Here is a 16,173-nt window from a genome sequence, read left to right on the forward strand (position 1 = left end):
TCTTCGGTCCTGTCAGACAGGTGCCCACGCAGCTGCCCATCAGCATCCCTCAGCGTAGCCGCCTGTCTGTCCAATGACAACATGCTCTGTCCTTCGCTCTTTGTTTATACAGTCAAGTAATGCAGGGAGCCAATTATAGCCGAGGTGTCTACTGTAACAAAAATACATTTAAAAAAAGGTAAATCTTTCATGCTTGAGCACTTTAAGAAATGTCACACAAGATGGTAAACTATATTCCTAATTTGTTAGCAGAGATTTCCACTGATTTAGCACAGCTGAAAGAACAAACTAAGTTAAACAATCCTTAGAATAATGGCGGATAACAAGGATTTGTGTGCATCACACAATTACAACCACATCTGCAGTATCCCATGTCTACAAGCACACATCCAGCAGACCACAGAGGAAGGTATGTGTGGGGCTGAGGGAAGAGGAGGAGGAGGGTGTCTGTATATAAGATGAAGAAACATTTAAATGTTTGCAATCAGCCAGCTGGCCCGTCTAGATAGCCTTCACATCCTGGTGCACTGCAGTGTCAAAGCCTAAATGCACAGAGGATGTGCTCCCGTAAATATTTTGATTCAGCTCCATCATGTAGTGTACACACACACACACACACACACACACACATCATGCTTGGGCTTGCAACTTACATCGCCCATCTGATTCAAAAATGTATTTTTAGACTGAGGAGCGAGGATACGAGCTGGAGGAAAAAGGGGATTTGAGAATGAAATAAATAAATAAGAAAATTCCCAGCAGTAGACATAATGATAGGAAGCACTGTGTTGATTTTTTTTTTTTTTTTTTTTTTTTAAATCAAGCAGCTATTCAGGTCTCTGGTGAGGCTCTCACGCTTGCTTACACAAGCAAAAAGCTTTCAGTGGCATCTGCAGCTGCATTCATGCTTTACAGGTACGCTGCAGGCTCTTCACACAGCTGCCTCTGGCGAAGCAGCTCTGACTCCAGGTGCGCCTTCCTCTCGACACGTCTTCAACGCCACCCTCGCTGCTCCCAGCGACACAAACATGGGTCCTGGCTGATAGACATACAGCAATCTGCAACTTTACACATTTTTTAAGGGCCACAAGTAGCTCTTTACACCATCAAACAGTTCACGTCTCCATACCTCACCTATGCCTCCAATACCAATATCTTCACACCTAATAAAAGCTGCCAGACAACCTCCCACTCAAACATTTTTCACCTATCAAAAAGGGGGCTTTATGTTTTCCTTTCTCTGTCAGCAGGTTATAAGAGACCTATAGCCCTTTATTCAACACTCCCATCTTTATTCTTTCAAATGGGATCAAAGACTAACTGGGATAATTCCTCCGAGCTGCAGGCTTTATCTCCTGAGCAGCACTGAGTGACAAGAAGAAGCTGTATTTTATCCCCTGCCCCGTCACTGTGTTTCCCCATCCAGCGTTGTACCGCTTGATTGTACTCTTATGAGTCACAGAACCGCACCTGCGCCCATGTGTTAAGTACTGACAAATAAAAGCCCAGCGTCCATTTACACAACAAAGAGATGTAACCCGCGAGGCAACCATTCTGTGCCTCCCTCCCTCCGTCTGACAAGACCGCAAATATATCACTTACTTAAGAGGAAGGCAGCGCACGTTCCCGCTGCTGTCAGAGGCTGCTTCTCTCCCTCATGCTCTGACAAACTTCTTTTCAAATACAAATCCAGAAACAAAACACATGCCAGCCTTTTATGTTGCACGGCCTGTTCCATATTTGATTTCAGAGTAACAGCAGCAGAGGTGACGATTATCAAAGCTCTGAAAGGCAAATCCAGCCTCAGACTCCCTCACCAAAAAAAAGAAAGAAAACCCTTTCATTGTTTAAGGAAAGAAAAGGGTGGGATTGTGGTGAACCAGTTGCTTCTTATTAAAAAGAATAATCATTGTCTTGTATCAGTTCTAGGAATTTAAGGCAAGGCTTAATAAAACCTTTGCCAATCCACCAGGGTTTTAACAATGAACATCTGACTTACTGATTTATGCATATTAATGAACTCCAACACCGCCTGTCTAAGCGAATGCAAGCTGAGCTCCACACTTCTCTGCATCCTAATGGTTTCTGCTCCGCCGGGATCATTACCAATAGAAATTTCAGATATTCTGTGCTATTAATCTCTGTCTGTCCTCCTGTTCGGCTACGTAATGACTAATTAAACATCAAAAGAGCAGAGCTGGGGATCCGCTCTGACAGCCCCTCTTTCTCCCAGGAGAGGCTGTGAGGAGGCCAGACTGTGACAGGGCAGCACTGAAAATCAATCACCTCGAGGTGCACACGTGTATGCACGCACGCTCATGCATGTACACGCACACACAACCACAAAAAATGTACAGAAAAATGTGCCCTACAGAGACATGTACGTACTAATATTAAACAGAAAACATAAAAAAAAGTCAGAACTTAAATTAACAAGCACGACTGGTGTCACTGCTGAGCCACAAAAACAAGCAAACTCCCGTCCAGGAAGTGTGGTAGCGATGCCAAGAGCGCTCTTTGTGTGCAAGTGTTGAGAGGGAGGGCGTGTGTGTGTGTGTGTGTGTGTGTGTGTGTGTGTGTGTGTGTGTGTGTGTGTGTGTGTGTGTGTGTGTGTGTGTGTGTGTGCGTGTGTGTGTGTGTGTCTGCTTAAGTAAGCTCACTGTGAAATCTATTTATATGAGAGGTAGATGATCTTCCACTCACAGATGAAGGCAGGCCAGGAGGGACCTTGCGAACCTTTTTTGTTTGTAGAGGATCTGTGGAGAGATGAAAGCACATCCAGTCATTCGCAAGCAAAAAAAAAAAGAAAAGACAACTATGAATGTGCTGTAAACAAGCCATAACTCACTCTCCAAAATCTATTGTTCTGTATAAAGTATTATTTCTGATTAAATCGGGGTTTTCACATAAACAGCCTTTAAAAAGAAAATTACAACTTCAGATACCAATATTGTAAATGCCACAGTAAACTCAGACAATAGCGAGCTTATCCACTTGCTAACATATGTGACTATATAACTGTTTTATTAATATCTAAAAGAAACATCCATTTCATACTTAAGTTTAAGACTTGAGTGAAACTGTGTCACCAACAAGCAGTCTTAAGCACTAATAGAAGAAGTAGTGAGTTAAGTTTTTCTCCTCTCTCTCTCTTTACCATCCTTTTAACATTTTATTCTCTTTTTTTATAATTGATTAAGGTATGCACTGGAGAGTGCCCTGACCAAGCCCCTCTGAGGGTTTTTTGCACCTCTCCATCACAAGTGTTGTTGTTTAAGTAATATCAACTTTTATTTTTTTTTACTTGTGTAAACAAATAAAATTTAAATCTAAAAATCTATTCAGTTGGATTCTGTTTATTGTGAGGTTCTGATTATTTTGGATTGCAATCTATTTATTTTGAATCTTCTTATACACAACATAACATTAGGCAATGACATATAATACATACGAATCCCTCACAAAATATAGGAATATCAGCAAGTCATGGCAGAGTCATGAAGTCCAAAAAAGGGACAAAAATGAAAAAAAGAATGAAAAAAATAAGAATAATATATATTAAAAATGATTAAATCCTTGCAAAAGCCCCCAAAAAATGAAGAAAACAAGAATATAAAAATAAAAAATAAAGAGAGAGTGTGGAATTATTACTAAAAAATAAATATATGGATCATCTTGGTCCTATAGGTCTAGGTTGAACTGGGAGAGGTCGGAGGGAGAAGCTGTAAGGTTTAATATGTCTAAGGAAGGGCTGCCAAACCCGTTCATATTTGGAGATGGAGCCACGTAGTGTATGTCTGATTTTCTCTATATAGGTTCTGATTATTTTGAATATTGCATAAGCTACATTTGTCCCTGAAGAGAAAACTAAAGAATATACTTTTCAGGGCCTTTCTCTTATGAGCATTGAGATGTTACTGACCGACGGGCGGAGGATCTTGAAGAGGACGTCTTCTAGGATTGGCTGCAGTGAAGGAGTAAAAAGGAGCAGCTGACTTCCCAGACGGAGTCACCGGAGTCGGACTCGCCAACCTGACGTTCGACCTCACGGAGGAAGACTGAAAGAGAAAAACAAACACACAAATGCTTAAAATTAAAGGATAATATCAGCTTTCATTGTCAGAAGTGAGTTCAGTCGTTTGTAGTAAAAATAACAATATTGTAGTCAGCTAGTAATTTCAAGCCCCATCAACTACATGTTTTAAGTTGTCTCTATTTACAGTATATTGTGCAACCTACATTTAACTTCAGAACAGCTTGGTCCTAAATAATACAAAGCATGCAAGCATTAACAGTGTGTTCACTGAAAATGTCATAATACCAAAATCATTATAAAGATGAGACATAAAAAGTTGTTGTTATGGATGTACACATTGTTTTTACAGTATCATATCACGTATTAGGTGACATGTAACTCCTATTTATTCTGTGTCACAGGACAGACTCTGGAAGCTCCCCGCATCATCCTATCACCAATATCTATCTAACCTCTACAACCCCAACAAACTGGGCTAAGAGCCCAATTAAGAGCTCGGTCTAATTAGTGTAATCGGGTGCAGACCAGTACAGCAGGGATCTGTAAACTCGCCTCCATGCCCCCCTGGAGTCAGCAGGCTGAGGATTGACACAGTAACCGCTAAGACCTTTCCAATATACTGACAAATTCAACACAATTAAAACTAAACTCTGACATATATGAAATGTTCTATAAAAGAAATGATTTCTCTGACCTAAAATGTAGGTCATGAAAAACTGTCAGAGGCAACGTAACACAAATGTAATATAAAAAAAAGAAAATAAATCAGGTCAGGTTCTGTAAAATGACAACGTGTCACCGGTGCTACAGCGTTCACACGACACAGCAGACCCACTTCTGCTTCTGCCTTTGTTCAATGATATTGAATCCCCGCAGCAACTCTGGCCTCTTTTACACTACCGTAGATATTCAGGGAGGAACCACTGAGGAGTCATGCAAATTTGGATGCTTGTGACGAACACCTCTGAATTTCTTGCAGCTTAAATACATTGTCATTGGTAATAACAGCGGTTTGAAACCTTTGCATCTTCGGATAGTACAAAATTCCATATTAGTAGGAGTTTAGTAGGAGACTGTGAGACAAAGATTCAGAAATATATCAGGCAATTTGTGGGTAATGATGTACAGCACAGTCAGTTGTCTTATTCAATCATTTGGCTTAACCAATTGACAAAAAACACACTGAAAGGTTACATATACTGTAAGGCAGGCTATAAATCACTGGGTTTATTGAGCAATAATAGGATTAAACATTCAGGACATTCTTTGCAGATTCTCCGTGATTGTTTTAGTCCTCCTGTTTGATTTCTTTTTGACCAGAGAATATCCATTAATCTCAGATCAGCTGTAGATCTGTACACGCCCCCAGCTCCTACTCAAAATGTCTTAAATGGTATTCCCTCTAAAAAATTCTTTCATCAATAAGATGCATTTTTATTAAATTTACTATACCAGAGAATATTTTTAGGCTCCTCTACTTCAGGCACATTGTTCTGAAAAGCTGCAGAATCGCAAACAGTCACCTTTAGTTTAATAGTGGATATATGGATACCTGAAGGGCAGTGCCTAAAGTCCAGGATGCTCTCTATTTCTCAACGGGTCTGAATTTGAAGTGACTGGGGTTTAAATCTTGTTAAGCCTTAGAAACTCTGAGAAAGACTAAGATATCAATCCTAAAATTAACTGGAAGCAAATGAAAGGAATACAGTTACTCCCAGTCCTGACAACAGCCTGACTGCTTTGTTTGCGGTAGTTATGATGAAGGGAGCTCTTATTTAGACAGGAACAGAGGGATTTACAGTAATCCAACCTTGGTTAAATAAAGGCACGGATCCCCTTTTTGAAATCAGTGGAAGAGTGGCAAGGCAACATTTACAAGAAGTCAAAACTCAGAGGTAAATGAATGTTTTCCCGTCTATCTGAAAAGTGAATGGCCCTAAAGAGCCACCGTTTGGTTTGTCCATTTTGACTCACAACCCAACGAACTATCCTAACTTCAATAATTCAAGGTCAATGCCTAACCGTAACCATCTCACGAGAGTTTCCAAAATTGTGGGTTACCTTCTAGACACGACTGACCTGCTACGTATGTAGATATAATCGGCTCATTCTCAGGTAACGAAAACAAAACTATTCTTATTTTCAGGTGATAATGTAAGGCCAGAGTCCGACATCAGAACTGTGCCCATAGCAACAGTCTGTTATACATAGCAACGGTCTGCTATAAAGAAATAACAGACCGTAGAACGCCATGATTGACCAATCAGAATCGAGTATTCAACAAAGCCGTTTAATAAACACTAAAAAAACATACAGTACTTATTGATATTATATTACCTCCCGCCAACAGAACCCCTTAATTGTTACACACAGTTCCTTTAACATACGAAGGGGAGCTTCCTTCAGTTGCTGTTTACGGGTCGTACTAAAAACTAGGGATGCACCGGTAGCGTTACTGGATTGGATATCGTTGACAGCGGGGCTGATCCATTCAATTCAATTCTTTGTTTATATGCTATATACATTTTTTACTGGAATTTCAATGCCTGTTTAAGTTTTGACCAATTTGTTGCTGCAGTAAAAAGCGTTACAGTTGAATTGTAATGCCTTTTAATTTTGAAGATTGCTGGTGGACAATTGATTACCATTGTCCAATACAGCTGTATTGGTATTGGGGGGAATATAGCAGCTGATTTATGGTATTAAAACAGCATATAGTTCTGCGTTGAACTCACCTGGCCGCTAGATGCTCCAGGGTTCCTCCCATAGGCAGGAAATGGAGCCTTCTCCGATTTACCTGTCAAAGCACACAAAGCACAGTAACAACAACCGTTATCTTTTATGATACTTGAGCACACACCTGGATTAACATTGAATAATAGACTACATACATACAGTGTCCTGACTGTTTTGTGTCCTGATTGATGAACACTTTGCTGTTGTAAAATGTTCTTAACTTTATCTGCAATGATTTGTAAGTTATTGTGCATAAGTGTTTTATTTTACTACATTAATAAAATGACATTGGAAAATCTAAGAGGTGTTGTTCCTTTTACTGGGTATTCGTTCACGTGGATATCATCTGATGCTGGCTGGGAGCAAAGAGGAACAGAAGAAATTGCATTTCATAGAAATGGGACTCCCTCAGGTCATGCAACAATGTACTACAGTTTATAAACGTATTATCTAACAAACATACAGTAGTTTTTAGACAAGTTGGACCTTAACCTCTTCCACTCCTTGAGGGCGCTGTAGCAGGCTCAGTTTTAGAGCTAAAGTGAAGATACTGGTATCATATGAAACTAGAAAACCTAATGAATCTATTGGTACCAACCAAATCAACCTTTTGGAGGGGTCTCTTAATCATTTTTATCAATTCTCGAGTGGTGAAAATTATTAAATTTAGCACCAAATCTGTGTAACAAATGGTATCAACCCAAAAATTGCTGCAACAACTTATGAACATAATAGAGCATGGGGATGGTCATCATATAAATTACAGACACACAGTGCTGAGCTGCATCTCAAATTAATCTTCAGGTTCCTGGCTTTCAGATGATGTACACCACTTCTATGTGACATCTACTGCTGACCTGCTATCTCCCCCTACAAAACACCTGTACCCCCCTAAAAAGGACAACAAATTGGTCTATGGTAAAAAGGGATGAAGTGAAAAAGGTTAAGTTGGATCTTAAGAAAAAAAACAATCTCTGCACTTCTGTAAAACAGTGTTGTGTGTCACAAAGTTTTCAGTATGCAAAAAATAAATATGAATTACTGATTGGAGTCCTTCTATATCAGTGTCACATTGGATGTGCACACCTCAAAGGACGGCTCCCAAGCAGCCATCAGGGGGGAAATAAAACTTACAGCACACAACACACATGAATCATACACATCACAATATCCAAACTCAGCAGTTTTACTCCCCTGGAAAAACAAACAAACAAACAAATGAGAGCTCCTTGGGGAGAATGATGAATAACTTTAACAGCGTCGTACATTATTTTTGTCAGATACTTCCAAATATTACAAGCACAGACACAAGCGCTGGAACTAAATTCTGTTTACTCTGGGGAAAAGGTAAATATTTTTTTTTTTTGTGAGTTAAAAACTTGCATAGCCTGGATCTTTTGTTACACAATGACTGATCTGAACGTTGCTTTCACCGGCGCAGGTGAACAGAGGCACATCTGAGAGAATCCACTTGTGCTTATCTGCGCAGTCCTGCAGGAGACGGTTGTTCTGCATCTGTGCAGCAGACCGTCTCTAGAGAGACGGAGGAAGCCGAGGAAATCAGGGAAGATGGTTAAACTGGCAAAGCTGCTTCTCTTCTAACAATAATGTGATACAGTTCTGAGCCATCGCTCTTGCAAAAGGAAATAGGATTAAGTTGTCGGTTACCACCAACGTTCACTATCGTGGCAGCATGATGAAACATCTCCTTTGACAGGGAATTTTAATTTCTTTATTTCCTGTCTAATATCTAAAAGGTGGTTTAGTGGAATTCATTTTCATTCCTAAAATGTCTTCTGAGGGAACGGAGTTAAATATTCATCGGCAGCATGTGTTTTGTCACACACACACTGTGTCTTATGTGAATAATTGATGGTCACTGTTGTAGTTTCAGGGCCCACCGGGGCAGATAGGTGTGTTTGCGAAAACAACGTCTCAGTCCACACTATGAGACGGAGAAACAGCCACACCGCGCCCCCAAAAAACTGTGGAAGCCTGATAAAAGAAAGTCTGCGAAGACATTCAATCGACTGTGAAGCCTAAACTTAGAATACACAGTATAACTAAGGAATCACTGAGCAAAATACCATGCATAAATATTTACTGCATTTGTAAGCAATGAGATACTGACACTTTCTTGCCAGTGCATCTACAAAGACACTACTTGTTACGATAGGAAAATGCTTGTAAAAAAAAATTAAAAATAGAGCAAGAAAAAACAGTTTCACATTATTTGTATCTTGCTTATTTTATGCAACTTTAAAAAAAAACGTAATGTTCTTAACGCATGTGTAAATACATGTGACAATATCACATACGAGAGTCGTCTGCTGTGACTGATGCTGTCCCTTTTCCTCCATTAGTGACTTATCAACAGTGTTGAGTGTATCCAGGCATCATTGTGCAAATAGATGCAATGTCCAAGCTTTGATTCAGTCTATTACATGCCCTTCCTTTCTGTCTCCCACCCCGCATAAATCTCTCCAAGAACACGTAATAGACTTGAAATGTAATAAAACAAAAACAAAAAATCTTTAAAGGACTGACTGAACCATGTTGTTCTGCTGGTAACTGGTCTGGATTTGCTAAATCAGAGAGAGCATTTACAAATTGACAGACAGAACTGGCGTAGTAGGAGGAAATGCACATTTTCAAATTATAAATTGTAAAGAGCTAAAGCTACTATTGTCCATTCAGTGTATTTAGAGGAATAAATCAACACCACTGTATTACTCAAGATAGAAGCCTGCTCTTTAGCTCTGAAAGGCTCATCCTTATGAAGAGAAAGGAGGATGTTCATGGTCGATTTGATGCACCAATTTTATGTACAATGTCTCTCAAAGATAATTCAGCTCGTTCACACAAAAAGGCGTATGAACGCCACGATAATGCGCGAGGCATTTAGTGTGCAATAAGAACGCCTTTCTTGCTTTTGTCATTTGTATGCCATGTAGTCTGTACTGAGTCCAATGTAAACACATCCGCGTAAATATGCTACGCTCAGAGCTAGAGCCATATAGAATAAGAAGTGAGGAAGACCGCTGATGGCGGGCGGGAGGGGAGGTGGATGGGTCCAACAAACACAGGACTTTCAACCAGGAGACGTTGGTGTTCGAGACTGGTGTTTTGTTTTTTTAGTTACGTTAGTGACATTTGTGACGTGTTTTCCATACTTATGTTGCATTGTTTCCGTACATATTTTACTTAATTTACGTACTTATTTTAAGTGCAACCGTGGCGCTTTTCCTTAATCAAACTAAATGGCTTTCTTGCTTAAACCCAACTGCGGACGTTACCGTAGTTTTGTTGCATGGTGTTCAAATGACACGTGAAAAACGGCAATAGAAGGATATGCGAAAAGCCTACATGCGTCCTTGTGACGCACAGAATGTCAGTGTAATGTCGTGCTATTTATACGCCTTCCCGTAAGACTGGGTTGGATAATTAGTCACTTGTATTTGCTTTGAAATGTGATAAGGTAAAATTCAGTTTTACTAATGATGTTTGTAGATTAGAAGAGGACTAAACAAGTTCATAACATGAAGATCAAAGTATCCAATCACCTGTCACTGTTAACAGCACCAAAACTTTTCTGAGAAACTGAAGCCAGTTGAAGCACCTGTGTGACCACTAGACATGGCAGCCCCCCATTAAATCGGACGCTGCTCCCTCCCCCACCTCAGATGAACCGAATCGGCCAGCAAGAGGAGAAGGATGCAGCGGTGCTCAGGGGATTAACTTCAGTACCGTGTACAGAGGTCATAAAGGTCTCTTTAGTTTGTCCCGCTGAAGATGCAGCAGCTCTGACAACTTTATCTGATCATGTATCTCATCTCTGCCTTCAGAGCGGTGACTGGTCTCCTTCATCTTCTTCGTCTCCTGCTGGAAACAACCAGCAGGTATTTTTCCTTCTTTAGTACACAAACCAGACATTGAAGAAATAATCTGACAAGAGTCGATCATCACTTTTGAAGCCAATCCCTTATGTCCTCATGACAGTTTAAATCTGTGTGTAACCTCTTAAACTTTAAGTAACGACCCGAGAACAACCCCTGCTTATAAAAGACTCAGTAAAATTTACAGTCTGCAACTACATGGCTGCTTTTCAAATTTCTGGAGAATGCATATTTATGATGCTGAAGTAAAGTAGAACAAAGTGATATATCAAGGGGAACATATTGCTGGGTTGGCCGGTTCTAAAGCCAGGAGCCTAAATTAGCTGAATAAAATATACCCTTATCATGCAGTGACACAATCTCCTGTCTGACGCACATAGACTGTAACTCATTGTGAGGAAAATAGGTCACTGTAATAATCTGTATTTCCCATTAAAATACAAAACAAGTTTGTAAAATCACAAAGTTCCCTGATTGAAGTAAGGCTTATAAATCAAAGACGATTCCTACTGTGAGGGAAGGAGAAACAAATAAAAGCAGAATTAATTTTATGAGTTAGTTTTATGGCTTGTTATTAGCGATCCTTTGTTTTCCCTCCTCTGAGCCGGCCCGTGTGATCACAGCATCACAACAAGAGCAACACTATTATTGCTATCATTATTTCTTGAGTAGGCCCATTTGTTCTGAGCAGGGCTACGCAGGATTAAGCGGGTGTTTTCTTTTAGTGTCACAGGCCTACTAATGAGTCTAAAAAGCGGTGATTGATAGGAAGCAAAAGTCATTATCTGCCTTAAAACAGCAAAGCATGCAAAAGATTAAAAAAAAAGCAACATGAGTAAAGTGGCTTAATTACTGCACCATCAAATCAATTTAAGTATGCAGGCTGCCATCACACAGTATATCCCCAATGCAATGAAAAATCAATCTAATGAGGGGAAAAAATCCATCAAATCTGATTAAGATATTCTGTGAAGCTGCTTATTAGCATATCGCTCAGATGTGGGGCGGTGTAACTATGATTGTGAAACATTTCACTGCAGATAAATCTATATTCAACTGACTGTGTCCGGGCAGAAAGATTATATTAGCTGCTAATTTTCCACAGAGACAAACAATTTGTGGCAAAAACTAAATGTCCATGTTTGACTCTTTTGGTCCACTGAGCTAACACTGATCATTAGCTGTTTATAATAGTCAAAACCTACAGTATGTGCAGCCATGTAACAAACTGGAAAAAAAGATGTGCCAACTAGATTCAAACAATCAAAAATGTACAAAGATCTGAATATCACGCTAAATCACACAATGCCGTGTCAATTCCAAGTAAAATACCTAATTTAAAGTATTTTATCCCAAGTCGACACATTGAAACTTTTGCCAGCTTCGGGTCTTCTTGTCTACAATACAGTTAAAGTCGTCCTCGACCAAATCAATTCTTAGCTGACAAACATTCACACGATTCTGTCAACACAGCGCTTGGTCATTGCGCCTTGGCATCGTTGACTGACACACGGGGTACCCCTCTTACTTCAGGGATGTCGCGTTAATATACGCTCGTTACATGCAGAATTTCCTTTCAAAATAAACTTCCGTTTTCACAGGAAGTTAGGTTTAGGCAACACAACCACTAAGGTTTAGAAAACAGTTGTGGTTGATGTTAGCTTCACAGACTAACGACTGACGTGACAAAATAAGCCAACGTTACTTTTAGTTTCACATGGGACACGAACAGTTGTCTCCTGGTTGAAAATCCAAAAATGAACGTTTGTTTGACCCATACACCACCTCTCCCACCCGCCCTTAACGGCTCTCACGCTATTAATACTACGTCACTTGCTCCGGCCGTTGAATAATGTCATGAGTGGGTTTGCATTGGAGTTCGTTGAAAGCCCGGTGCGTCACATACAGTCGCTAAAGGATGCACTCATGCGTTGGTATCTGATGCCAACGGGCATCAAGCGGCGTTGGGAGTGAAACCGGATTCGATTCTGTCGACTAATCCATTAGTTGATTTAATCGACAGATCTGTAAAACTGAATTTCTCAAAAAGAATCACACAAAAGCACCACTTTAAATCTTTTCTTTACAAGAGATGTGCTCATAAGCTTCTTGGAAAATAAGACATTCAACGTGAAAAAAAAGCATAAAAAAATGACTAATCAACTAAAGTCGACTAATCGACTAAGAGGGGGCATCCCTGATTACAGTATCTCTCACTGTAACGGGCATATTTACACTGACTCGGTCAAACTGGTTAGGGAGCATCTGTGACCGGCTATCGTGAAGACAAACCCCAGATTTTAAAGGCATTCAAGCGTTGCTATAATTGAGCCCCTCAGGGACTTTCACCTGAGGTCAAGGTTGTATCAGGACAGAAATCATCGTCCCAATGTAAGGCACTATTATTTAGTCAACACAGCCTGATGACATCTGAGTGATGCGCTGTGCCCAGTTGCTGCTAAATATAGCTCTTTGTATTGGACATCAGCTATTGTTTAGCCAGACCAAAGAATCTCATGCATTCAGTCTTTCACTGTTTTTTCCATACTCCAGGCTGCTGTCATGTGGGTTTTATCAGGAGAGGCTTGTTTCTACCCATTCTGCCCATAGAGCCCGAATTTTACAAGTGTTACACTGACAAGTTATTCTTCTGGCAAGCTCTCTCATTGCAGCCAAGGAAGTGCATTGGGTAGGTTCTTGGTCTCCTTACCTGGTGGCTCAGTTTGGATGGTACAACTAGATCCAGGTCTCTACTTCCACTTCATTTTTATTTCCTACTGATGAAACCTGCTGAGCTCTTGCAACACTTTGCATTACACTGACAGTCAGTACTGTCCCAGACACCGGTTACACAGCTACACTACACAGGATGGGGGTTAGGTGCGTTGCTCAAAGCTACAGATTTAACATAAAGAAGAACAGTTTCTCTTTCACTTTACTTACCCAGGTATTCTGCAATAACCACATTATAACATACTAATGGTGTCAGACCACACGATTGATGACCCTGAGAGTGACATTTTGTTTAATGAGCATCTTCTCAACAACGCTGTGCAACCAAAGCACTTTGGTGTTAATGTGAACTTAGTAATATTGACTCCAAACATACAAAACACCCCACACACCCCTTCATCAAGCACCTAGAGCACCAGTACACCTGTTCAATTTCAATAGTTATACTTTAAAGTATAATATTAATAGTTTTTTATTGCGATGTGTCCTCTACCTTTAACAATGATCACGTATTTTTCCCATGTAAACATGGTGTCTACAAAATATAATAGTTTGAATGTTGCACAATTATTTCAATAAGAATTAATGAGTGAAAAAGCGACATGTGTTTGACTAGCTCTCAGTTAATATTAGGGCTGTAAGAAAATAACCATACACTTGAGTATCGTGATATTATGTTTTGTGATTCAATTCTTGATTCGCAGCAGACAGTTGCTCAGATTGCACAAAAAGTGGTGCTATGATGTTGGATGTTACAGAGACTGTGATAAATGTAAATGCAGATCCGTCTGTTCTGACTGCATAAAAGAGTCAACTTATTTTTACTCAGATTGTATGCATGGCGATTTGTTCTTTATACTGTGACATTTTTCGTAAAATTACTATCAAGAGCAATATATCACCTTGTTTACAGTATCGCAATATATTGAATCGTAACCTCTGTATCATGATACGTATCATATCGCCAGATTCTTGCCAATACACAGCCCTTGTTAATATGTGAAAGAGAGAGAAGAGAATAGGTGTGTTAGTCTATTAGGCTGTTGTGTATGACATAAACTGGAGTTAAACATATAATATTTGATTGCATTAGCCAAATCATTCAATTAAAATAAAGTAACTCATTTGTAGAAAAAATCCTCAATCCAATTTTTACTCAAAATAAGTAGAAAATCGAATTTTCAATCCAGTTCAACCTAAGCTACCACCATGCAGAGGTAGTGAAGTGAATAAACAACATTAGGTGCTGAAATCCGACTGAAGGAAGAAGCGAGCTGGCCAGTCATTCATAGTGAGTCTCCTTATTGATCACAGGTCTGCAGCAGAGCCCCTTGTTCTGATAATGTGAGAGGTAGTGACCTAAACGTCTCTGGGGATCAATTCTTAAACCGCTCGCCACAAAAACAGCCAATTAGTGAGCGTGCTTCACCGCCTCTCTCACATGCATTCCAACGGCCTCTTTTTCTCCATCAAGAAAACAAGTCCATTTTCCTCGCTCCGAGGAAAGCCGACACCATGAAAACAAACACATAATACAGGATGAGGAAATGTTGTTAATGTAGAAACAGAATTCATTTATCACACGCCAGCTCACTTGGTTTGTTTTTTTCCTCTGTGCACATGATGTTGTGTGTGTGCTCATGTTCCCATGTGATGACTTCCATGGTATCTAACCACAAAACATCAATCCTATCAGGTTAATAGCTCTTTATGTCGAACCCTATCAGGACTGATTTACGGCAAAAAGAAACATTTTTATAAATCTCTACTGAAAGACCTAAATGCTGTCATACAGCTTTGTGTCTGTTAATATCCATGAAGAGGAGAGAATATAAGGACCTGATTCTGTGATGATTAAATCATGGACAGGATACTCTACCCTATATAAAGTTGGCTTCTCTAGATGCCTTGGAAGTAAAGCTAGACAGGCTCCATGGTTACTAGTACATTCCTCTGGCAATGAGAGACGGCACAAGGACAAATCAGATGTACTCTCACTCACTTTTTCCTCATACCTTTTAAAATACCTCCCTTTGTTTCCTTTTCTCATGAGTTTGTGTACCTCCATCCTATCAAAGCCGTCTGATGCTTCCACCAGGTTCTGTTTGACAGTGAATAAAAGCTGGCGGGGTTAGAGGTCAGGTCAGCGTGGATGAGGAAACAGGGACGGGAGGTAGCGTACCACATCAGCTTCCTCCCTCACTAGCTGGGGGGTGAATGTCTACCGCCCAGCCTCGGGAACAACAGAGAAACATGATGGAGCCACAAAACACTGAGGAAACGCATCTCCCCTGCCCTGAGCTCCACATTAATTTCTGCGTACAGCCTTGTCAGCAGTGACATTATTCAAAACAGCAAGAGCAAATGTTAATGAGTACTTATTTGCATATTTTTTCTTTGTTGAAATGTCACTGATTATTACGTACTATGATGATAAATGCATCTGCTCATGCAGCCTGATGTGTAATTAGCCATTAGGTGGAATGAATAGATCAATTAAAGGACCAGGATTAAGAGAAATCAAACCAGGAGGATTGCAGGAGTGAGAAACAAAATAACACATTAGACTTGGAGGGGGGAAAAGCTTTCCTCCGTTGCGTTTAGATTAGACTAGAAATCTGAGGAGAGGTGTCTAAACTCTCAGCTAGATCAAAGATATCAAAGATTTTACTGCACATTTTTTAGCCCTGAAGTATACGACTTTAGCTGCTGCCCTTCGCACTAGCTAAACAGTTTATTTCCCCCTGAAATCCATCTCTGTGTGAGAGAGGA

General features: G+C 40.0%; 1 protein-coding gene across 7 annotated transcripts in view; it reads right to left on the reverse strand.

Moving 5' to 3' along the window:
• Window positions 1–16,173, reverse strand: part of tcf12 (transcription factor 12) — a 103,498-nt gene that overhangs the window by 39,103 nt on the left and 48,222 nt on the right. For all 7 annotated transcript variants that reach the window (XM_074618594.1, XM_074618602.1, XM_074618584.1 and 4 more), the window contains 3 exons: window positions 6,772–6,833; window positions 3,923–4,058; window positions 2,704–2,756 (listed from right to left, as the gene is read on the reverse strand). In XM_074618594.1, coding sequence (XP_074474695.1) covers window positions 2,704–2,756; window positions 3,923–4,058; window positions 6,772–6,833 — 251 coding nt within the window. The remainder of the gene's footprint in view (window positions 1–2,703; window positions 2,757–3,922; window positions 4,059–6,771; window positions 6,834–16,173) is intronic.

Source organism: Sebastes fasciatus, chromosome 2 (assembly GCF_043250625.1).
Source record: "Sebastes fasciatus isolate fSebFas1 chromosome 2, fSebFas1.pri, whole genome shotgun sequence".
NCBI classification, from domain to species: Eukaryota; Metazoa; Chordata; class Actinopteri; order Perciformes; family Sebastidae; genus Sebastes; species Sebastes fasciatus.